This window comes from Spodoptera frugiperda, chromosome 7, assembly GCF_023101765.2.
Source record: "Spodoptera frugiperda isolate SF20-4 chromosome 7, AGI-APGP_CSIRO_Sfru_2.0, whole genome shotgun sequence".
Lineage (NCBI taxonomy): Eukaryota > Metazoa > Arthropoda > Insecta > Lepidoptera > Noctuidae > Spodoptera > Spodoptera frugiperda.
In genome coordinates this window covers 11,744,364-11,754,300 of record NC_064218.1, presented here as the reverse complement: position 1 = coordinate 11,754,300, position 9,937 = coordinate 11,744,364, and the positions used below count along the sequence as shown (strand labels likewise).

General features: G+C 34.9%; 1 protein-coding gene across 5 annotated transcripts; it reads left to right on the top strand.

The window, feature by feature from the left end:
• The first annotated feature begins 813 nt into the window (after positions 1-813).
• LOC118266110 (RNA polymerase II-associated protein 3) lies at positions 814-9,483 on the top strand. 5 transcript variants are annotated; one of them, XR_007705486.1, is made up of 11 exons: positions 864-921; positions 1,036-1,100; positions 1,392-1,505; positions 2,186-2,305; positions 2,852-2,979; positions 3,223-3,433; positions 3,776-3,979; positions 4,399-4,734; positions 5,402-5,594; positions 6,063-6,202; positions 6,787-9,483. XR_007705486.1 is itself a non-coding variant. In XM_050695119.1 (9 exons), the coding sequence occupies exons 1-9, from the start codon at positions 966-968 to the stop codon at positions 6,149-6,151; spliced, it is 1,530 nt and encodes a 509-aa protein (XP_050551076.1). In that variant the 5' UTR covers positions 928-965; the 3' UTR covers positions 6,152-9,483. The 5 variants fall into 5 exon arrangements, 1 of the variants encoding a protein (XP_050551076.1); XR_007705487.1 differs by lacking the exon at positions 1,036-1,100 and having other exon boundaries at positions 814-921; XR_007705488.1 differs by lacking the exon at positions 1,036-1,100 and having other exon boundaries at positions 843-921; positions 1,387-1,505.
• The last annotated feature ends 454 nt before the right edge of the window (positions 9,484-9,937 follow it).

The window sequence follows — 9,937 nt, the reverse complement described above, 5'->3', positions numbered from 1 at the left end:
TTTTGGTTGGTACGGTGCAACCTTGAGTGAAGGTCTGATTGGTATAGTACTTATGTATTGTATTGATTGTTTCTAATAATGATGCGGCAGATTGTTGTATGTTGTTGGTTTGGAATAATAGGTGGACTGTATTTATTTGTCAACTTTTTAAGGGACATACAATTTATTTTCTTAAAATATATTATAACGCTTTAGTTTAACGACTGACGTAATGTTGTACAATTTAACTTTAAATAAATAAATAATCATCCAATGACTTCTCCTGCCTCGGCGAGAGAGAGTGTCAGACTCTTACAGACTAAAAAATAGGTAGACGGGAAGAACAGGAACAAAAAGATGTTAATTAATAAATACAAAATACAGTTACATAAAAAATCAATCGTTCGTATTTTTTTAATAAAAGTATTTAGAATGTATTAATAGGTAAGTACTTACAACAGCTGCTTATAAATATTTATTTACAACCAAAATAAATAAATAATTGGTATTTGAAATAAAAACTTCATGGTGAACTATTTTTTTTTTTACGTAAAACGCTGTTACTGGCTACTTTCCTTCAAAAATACTTAAATGCCATTAGAGTTTTCTTTTTCTATAACTTTTTTTATAGTAAATGGCATTATAATGGAAATTTTCACCAAAAACTGCCAATAACAGTATAACACAAACAAAAAATTATTAAAAACAATTATTTTATTTACTAAAAATCTGCAATATTATGTCTATTTTGATAACACAACTAAACAAATACAATGCAGAATTTCAGTTTTATTTATTTTTTGATAATAAATAAATGTTTCCGAACGCGTTACGCTATGCTAAAAGCCCGCCATGTTGAAATTACCATGACAATCGAAAATTTTGTTTGACAAGTTTACGTTGTCGTTGATGTGCAACTGAAAATTATTATTGATCTAACAGGTAATCGTAAAGACGAATTTATTGTGCTACCTTCCATTAGAATCATGGATAAAGTTTTTGAAATTCAGAACCAAGCTCGAAATAATGTTAAAGAATTGCAAACTTACATGACAGACTTGCAGAATTGGGAAGCAGAGATGAAAAGAAAAGAGGCTGCTTTGAACGGTGCTTTCGAACAGGTTTAGACCGATTCCCGTTTTTATATTGTGTATTGAGTGTAAATTTTATAATTAACACGTAAATCTGTATGTATTATTGTGTTAAAATTGGTTTAAAAATGTCGAAGTAAAAGTTGTCATGTATTGGTGAGGTTATGTTGGTTTTCTCGTTTTATGAGAAAGAAAATCTATTTGTAACTAGTAGAGTATTGTGTAGTCTACGCCATGTAGGGTTTGTAGTTTCTTAGACATTGATTTTTAGACGGGTTTCGAAGGTTTTTCACATTTGTTTTTGTTTACTTTCGAGGTTAGGACCTGCCTCCAGTTCGCAGCAAGATAAAGAAAGAAAAGCCAGTGGTTCCTAAGAAGAAACCTGAGTCGAAGATCAGAGGTTCTGATTATACAGCATGGGACAAGTATGATGTTGTAAGTATCATACCTATTTTTTATTTAAGTTTTTGCAGAGAAACCTATGTGCACCCCTGCCCACAATCTTTGTTTATTTTACTAATAAGTCTAAGACTCCTAGATAAAAAACTTAACTAGAATAGATTTATGCTCTATGGTCTCTCGTTTTTAAGATTTGATTGAAATAGTGTCAGTCGCAAAGTTTGTAAGTCATAAGTCTGTGTTTATTTAGGTATTTATTTCAATATGGTTAACCAACCACTTGTCTCAATAAAAAAACTTACAGCAAGACATGCCTATGCTAAACTGGTTACCCACTGTATAAGCGAAGCACACAAATCACACAGCACTGATTTTCAGTGAACTACTAACTACCACTACCTAAAAGCATAACTAATTTAACTAAAAAAATACCTAGACTTAATTTTTTACTATTTATATAATTAATTGTGCAAGAGCGGCAAAATCAAAGCATTTATTAGAGTTAATTAATTTTTAATATATCAAAATTGAATTCTCCATCAGTAAAGCAAGGTCCTTTTTTAAATTGTAGGTTTTTATAGAAAAATTAGCTATTATTTTTTTCCTTGATGGCAGCTGTGTCTCCAACATGAAATTATCGACTATACTGCCAGCATAGAGTGGTAACAGCAGATTAGTCTAATAAAAACTCACAACTTGAATTATTTAATTTTTAGGATAAAGCCTGCGAGGACATAGACATGGAAGACGTTGGCCCAACTTCGTTAGATGGCAAGAAGAGTCAGCAAGCCAAGCTGGAGAAACTCAAGGAGGAAGCCCAGTACGAGAAGGAGAGGGTAATTATTATTGATATTAATTCTTAACAAAAATATTATGTTAAATATGGTTATTGATTTGATAGTTTGGTTTTTTTAATGGTCATAATTCTGATCATGTAACTTGTTAATAATGACTTCTAGGAAACTTTGTTGTGTTTTTTTAAATGTTGCCCCACATTAGGTTTTTGTCGTGTGTCGTTGGCGTGTTAACAAACATACATAAGTTCAGTTCACATACACATGACACCCAAACCTGAAACGACAAAATGTGGATCATACAAAGTGATCTGTGTGGAATTAGGACACCTGACACATTGTGCGGTAGCCGGTCACCCAGCCACCGTGCCAACCGAGCAGTCAAATTCTTTTATTATAATCTCAGCTTGTTAAAAAAGTTCCTGTTTGTTGTTCGAGATTCCTAAACAAGTAAATTGACAAAATTATTGTACAAAATATAAATTATTGTAAATATTCAGACCACAGAGCGTGATATGTCGCCGTTTCAAAAAAGTTAAACGTTTCTTTGTAACTATAACAACAAAAAATTTGATTATTGGTTTCCAGGGCAACACATTTGTGAAGCAAGAGAAATGGGATGAGGCGATATCCTGCTACAACAGGGCTATTGAACTGGTGAAAGATGATGCCATTTACTTTGCTAACCGAGGACTGTGTTATTTGAAGAAAGACAGGTATGTTTTTAACATAATAATAATTTAATGTTTGGTGTGCGACCATATTTATTATTGTGTATTATGTATTCAGGGTGCCCCTGAAGTGGACATCCAAAAATGCATCAAGGTTGTTGTTAGCCTTGGGAAGTCCAACTAATATAAATTAAGCAACTTCTATAATTAATACTGTGATTTCAAAGCTGAATATGAATGACACTCAACAACTTTAGTTGCTAATTATCTAATTCCAACTGTTTCCAGTCTTCACCAAGCTGAATCAGACTGCACAGAGGCGTTGCGCCTCGACCCGACCTATGTCAAAGCTTTACAACGAAGAGCCACCGCTCGGGAACGGCTCGGCTCACTCCGGGCTGCCTCTCATGATCTCACTGAAGTGCTCAAACTAGAACCACACAATGCTGCAGCTAGGAAACAATTAGAAGCTATCAAGACTAGAATGGGGACGAAAGGGGTAAGTGAACACAAAATAACTATCTTATAACAAAGAAACAAAATATTATATAATTATTTTGCTATAGCCATATCTGTAAATCTTTTTATGAACTGTTATTTAATATATCAGGTAGAGAGCGCCCTCTACCAATTTTTTGATGGTAAGCAATAGCCGCCACCAAATGACACCTGAAACACCAGAGGCGTTACAAGTTCGTTGCCGGCCTTTTGGGGGTTAGGAACTTAAGGGTTGTTGGGGAACTTAACTATTGGATTGGGAAGATTGGGGTTATTGAGTCTCCAGTAGGTGTTTAATTTCTGTAATACATATTGTTAATTTTATTACATTTTACATTTACAGGCTAAATCAAAATCATCACCAGTATCGACGCCTACGTCTGAGAATAAACCAATAGTGAAACCTAAAATCCAACCAAAGATAGTAGAGCTGCCTTCGGAGCCGGCCGTGGCTGGCCAGCTCATGGCAGACGACTGGAGGAGCGGGGTCGGAGAGAACATCATGGTCATCAGACCTGTGAAGAAACCACCACATTTGAGATCTAAGGTGAGATTTACTTACTTTTGAACAATTTAGAATTTTATTTAACTGGAATTTTATATTAGGCGACAACAGAATGAAATATTCAGATTATCATTTCTAAACTGCCTCGTTGGTCGAGTGGTCGCAAGTGCGACAAGGGGTTCTGGGTTCGATTCCCGGGTTGGGCAAAGAATTACTATAAATTTTTCGACTTTTCGAAAATTTCTCGGTAGGTTGGCACGGAATCTGGAATTTTGCCCAGTATATGGCAATAGGCTCACCCCCTATTACATGGGACTTATAAAATAAATGGTGAAAAGTGGGTGTACATTGTATAGCAGTATTACGTGCCGTAATGTGCACCTCTGCTTACCGCTTCGGGGATAAAAGGCGTGACGTTGCTTTTTTATTCCTAAATTAACATTTAATTCTATAATTTCCAGAGACCGCTAAAATCCATACCAATCCAAGAAGTATTACTCGGAGAGACAACACCAGAAAAGCCACCGACTCGGTTGAAAATTGTGGACATTGAGGACAATATGTCTCAGGGAGACTCGAATAACAATGACTCCAATAAGAAGGATTCTCATGGGAAGACTGATGTGTGCGGTGAAGGGGACAAGAAGGTTGCTAGTCCGGAGTCAGTGAAGCTGGTCTCCGAGGTCATGGTTACGGAGAAAGTGAAGAATTTTGTAGCACCTGTCAATAGTGTCCAGTTCATGTCTGAGTGGAAGTACATGAAGGGGCAGTGGGATGCCATGGCTGAATACTGGAATGTAAGTATTGTTTATACTTATTGTTGATTTTTTAATGGTATTAGCCGTTAAACGAGCTGACGCATCATTTGATGGTAAGCAATCGCCGCCGCCCATGGATACCCAAAAAGGCGTTACAGGTGCGTTGCCGGCCTTTTGGAGGTCAGGAATTTAAGGGTTGTTGAGGAATCGGGGATTGGAAAGATTAGGAATCAGGTAATTGGGCCTCTGGTGACCTCACTCACACAACAAACATAACCCAATTTTCATTTCACGCTGGTTTTCTGTGAGGATGTGGTATCGCTCCGGTCGAGCCGGCCCATTCTTGCCGAAGCATGCCTCTCTCACACTTCAATTTTTTTGTGGCAATCAAGAGGATTTTTTACTTTTTTCAGTGTTTACAACTGTGCTAAAGTTCTTGGTTTCAATTTCTTAAGTAGCTTACAGTATTTCTTTATTGTAGAACTTAAAACAATTAGTCTGATATTGTGATCCAAGTTTGTAATAGACTTGTCCTTGTTACGATTAAATCCATTTGTCTTAAATGTAACAAACATTGTATGTTAATTATTACATCATATTAACTAATTTAGAAGTAAATCTTATCCAAATAATAAAATACAATGATGCCTTACACTCACTAAAATTAAATCTAACAATAATATAATCATTATCTTTACTCCAACAGCTAATAGAACCGTCAAAGATCCCGTCCATATTCGCGAACGCGCTGGAGAGCTCGGTAGTGTCGGACGTGATACAAGTGCTGCACTCCCGCCGGGACACGTTCCGCGGCCGCACTGCCGCGTACCTCGCCGGTATCGCTAGCGTGCCGCGATTCTCAGCCCTCGCCATGTTCCTCTCACACACTGATAAACAGAGTAAGTCATTGATTTGTTGGATAGAAGTTAATTAAAAGCTAAAAGGTGATGTACCTAGAGTAGATAGTAATAGCAACAAACCATGACAATCCACGATTGGCCATAATCTCCATGCGTGGTAAGCAGGCTAGCAGGTTCAGATTAAATTAATAAAAATCACGGTTTGCTAACATAAATATCTGGAGAAACCGCTCTATTAGTTTCGAGTTACAAAGGGAATCTTCGGCTCGAAAAGCATGAGTAGGAACGGAGTGGTTTTTTGCCAGTTTCTTACTAACACTCCCTCTCGCCTCGCCCAAGACGGGACAAGCTATTGAATGATTTTGCCCCCATAAAAAAGACACATGAGTGACAGGAAGAAGAGGTACTTATTAGCCAGCTCATTAATTCAGAGACATTTACTAGACCTAATTTAGATTCAAATTCTTCCAAACACCTTATTTATAACATTTCCTTTCTCATTTTCAGTGTTATCAACTCTTCTCGAGGACTGTAAGCAGTCAGAGAACTGCACCGACGAAGTGATAGCTGATCTAAAGAACAAATATGAACTCTGAACCACTTCTTGTCAGTACTAGGTCCATAGTTCTACATTGAATGTATTCTGGGTAAGGTATTTACAAAATTACATATTTTATACAACAAACTAAAGTTTTTAAATTGTATTTGTAAGATTTGCTCTACATATTTCGGGTAAGCTCGTCTAGTTTCGAGTCATTGCGGGCTCTTATCTAATACATGAATGGAATACATGAGTGTATACCATACAAATATGAGTTATTTTAGCAATTTTACTCATAAGCTCAGTTTCGTGATGCGACGTTGGATAGTTAAATCTTTATTTTTAGACTGATTAATATTGTTTCTTATCCTAGAAACTCCAATTTACTCTAATTTATGTATGTACTTGTTTTCTTTTATCATATGCCTCATTTTAGAGTGGTGTTTAAAATAAATGAAAGAGATAGGTCACAATATATCAATAATATTGTTCTTTTTTAATAATTATTAATTTAATTATTGTTTTTACATATAAATCTCACGGCTTCATTTCAAGCTACTCTGTTACTATTAACTTTATTTCTCATCTCTGCTACAAGCGAAGTAAGCTTTGAATTCTAGTCAGTAATCACTGTATGAGTGTTTTAATATTGCTTTGCAAATAGCCATAATATGATTATGATTCTTTCAGAATAACAGATCAAACCAGAGGAGTCGGGTGAATACTTTATTTAGCCTAATATGAAAGAACAAAGTGTTGCGAAGCTGGGCTGCGATACTCGTATAAAATATGTAATTTTGTAATGTTTGTAGAGGTGAGCAAGAATGTGTATGTAAACTTAATTGTCTTACAAGGCATATGTGTGGAGTTAGAACATTTGATTTCAACGCTTATCTATCGTCTGTCATAAACTTGTATACAAGTTACAGGGAAGCCTCTGTTTTTTTTATAACTATCGTGAGACATACTTAATTAAAAATCACGGTTTACTCACGTCAATTAATGGAGAAAAGCTCTACTAGTTTTGAGTCACAGTAGGACTCTTCGTAATAAGCAGCGTGCGCTACCGTAGGCTGCGTGATGTCGCCGCGTCTGCGCACTCTGCGCATGGGGAAAGTGAACCCTCTGATAGAATCGATATATCATGTCATAGATGTTCATAAGACATGATTACCTGTAGTTAAGCCATTACAAACGTGCGAACTGTCCCGTCAAAAGAATGTGTCCTATCCCGCACAATTTGCATAAGTTAGTGAGCGAGAGATCTGAAATGATAAAAAATATCTGCTGTTCTGGCAGAAAGCGGGTTGTTAGCCAAACGAAGAGTTATTAATGTAAAAAAATAACTTATGACAGGTCATATGTTTGTAATAGCTAACTATAGACAAATGTTTGCATACACAGTTTTGCTCAACTCTATGTGGTTTGGACAGCAAAAGTCTGGTGCTAGAAACAAGTGGAACTAAATTTTAATAATCTGTGGTAGAAATAAACATCACTATGATTATACATTTTTTATTATATGATCTTAAAATTATTTTGGTTTTATTTTAAACTAATTTTACAGTTTGACAAATTCTGATACATATGTGTTTTTCTGTTTTTGTATGAATGTACTCTATTTTGCGCACTTGAGGTGGCCATTGTGGCGTAAGCGTATTAACGTCTATTGGAATACATACATACATAGACTAAAGGAATATTTCCTAATTCCAAGTTATAAATCACTTAGTGCTGATTTTTCAATCAACAGATATTTAACTGCAGAATAATTTGACATATCACAGTTTTTTAAACAGTTATTAATAGAAGAATTGTCAAATATTCTTTATTCCTGCGATAAAATTAATCTGGTGTTGGAAAAATCAGCCCTTTGTTAACTTGTGAAGATATGGTGATTAGATTAAGCTGCGTAACAAACTACCACAAAGTTGAAAGTTTGATGGTTCAGTAATCTGCCGTTGCCATTCGATATTGGCAGTATAGTTAATATTGGTGACTCGGTAGCCATTCAAGAAGGAAATAGTCCTTAAACTACGCGAGCGCCCTCTGGTGGCGCAAAAATTCTCATTAGTCGTGTTTTGTGCAGTCTTAAAACTATTGATATTATATTCATTTATATGAAAAATTATGTTATATGAATTATAATAGAAAATTATTGTTTTATTTACAATGCATTTATCAATTGCTATTTACACTTTTTAAACGGGGTTTGCACAGCTTACAGTAAATAATATTATAATAAAAATACACTACACTGAGATTACAAAAATATCCTGTTTTATTAACGTAATTTGTCTACGTATTATGAGCTCAAGATCAAAAACAGCTGGCCTGATGATGATAGAGTTTAGCACTTTTTATATGCTCGTCAATTCATTGTATGTAGGATAGCTATGATCAGGGTATATGTAATTTCCGTATTGTAGTATCCCTTTAGGCTAAAAAGACGAGATAATTACAAAAATGTACTTTATTTTCTTTGCAATTGAGTTAAATTTTGATTGATAATGTGTGCTGGGTTTAATGTCAAGGAAAAAGTGACTTTGAAACGTGTTATTAAAGTTCTTTTTAGCATATCTCGTCTTGTTAGTTTAGTAATGCTTGTGCTATCGAATTAGTATTGTATGTATTAATTTTAAGTTAATTCATATTATTATTTTCTCCACTTATTTCTAGTATCTTCACTCTGAATATTGAAACCCAAAAAGTGTTTATGATATAGGTGCTCTGTCCTTCACAGACTCTTTGAAAAGGAAAGAGACAAAATGATATTGGGTTTGAATGTTCAGACGTAATTCGCTTAGCTTTATAGGTGTACAGAATTTGGCAAAATAAATAATTGCTGAGTAAGGGAGTTCATCTTGATACTATTATTATCTATATATTTTTTCGGCATTAAAAGTACCTAGTGGTAATGCCCTGGATATTAAAGTATCATTATACCAAGTTTCATCGTAATCGGACCGGTAGTTTTTGCGTGATGCGTGAACATATATACAGTCAGATAGAAAAAAAAATGTGTTAAGTAACACTGGTAACACTACTATTTTTTATTTTCAATGTTGGTGCAGAATTAGCATGTGTAGAAGATAATTCTTAAAACTAATTTGATTGTTTGTCAATCTTTTGTTATAAGATCAAAGCAGGTTAAGCTCTATATTTCCTGCCTAGTAGGTTAAATAATATTTAATGGTGGTATTAATTTATTTGCCAAATTCTGTAGCTTAAAAGAAAAATAAGGAATTTTAGATGATTTATTTGTCATTATGTTCAAGAAGTCATTATTGTGACGTAATTATGTTTTTCTTTTTTATCATTATGGTGCAAAGGAGCGTTTGTGTTCTGTGATTGATTTTAAGCCCCAATAAATATTATTAATATTTATTCTTGTTGTTTTTTTGTTTTTGATATTTTACCGAATAATGGTAAACCTCTTCCCACGTTTATTTACAAAGGTAGGTAAGTAATATATGAAGAGAATTCACTGAATCGGTGGTCTTGTCAATCGAGTAGTTTATGCATCCGCTGCATACAGAATGTCAGGATTTTGGTTTTTTATGGTATAAGCCAGCCTTTAGAGGTTTAGGAATTTAAGGGTTGTTGGGGAATTCGAGATTGGGAAAGGAGGTATTTGGGCATCCAGTAACCTCCTCACTCGGTTTTCTCAGAGGCCGTAATATCACCCCGGTCCGACCCAGCCCGTCCGTGCCGAAGCATGACTCTCCAACACTTAAAATTGTGCAAGAAAGAACAGCATCAAGCAATATTACATCTATCTTACCTATACAATAAATATAGGTACTTACTATGACAAACAACATTGAGTAGGTAATACTTT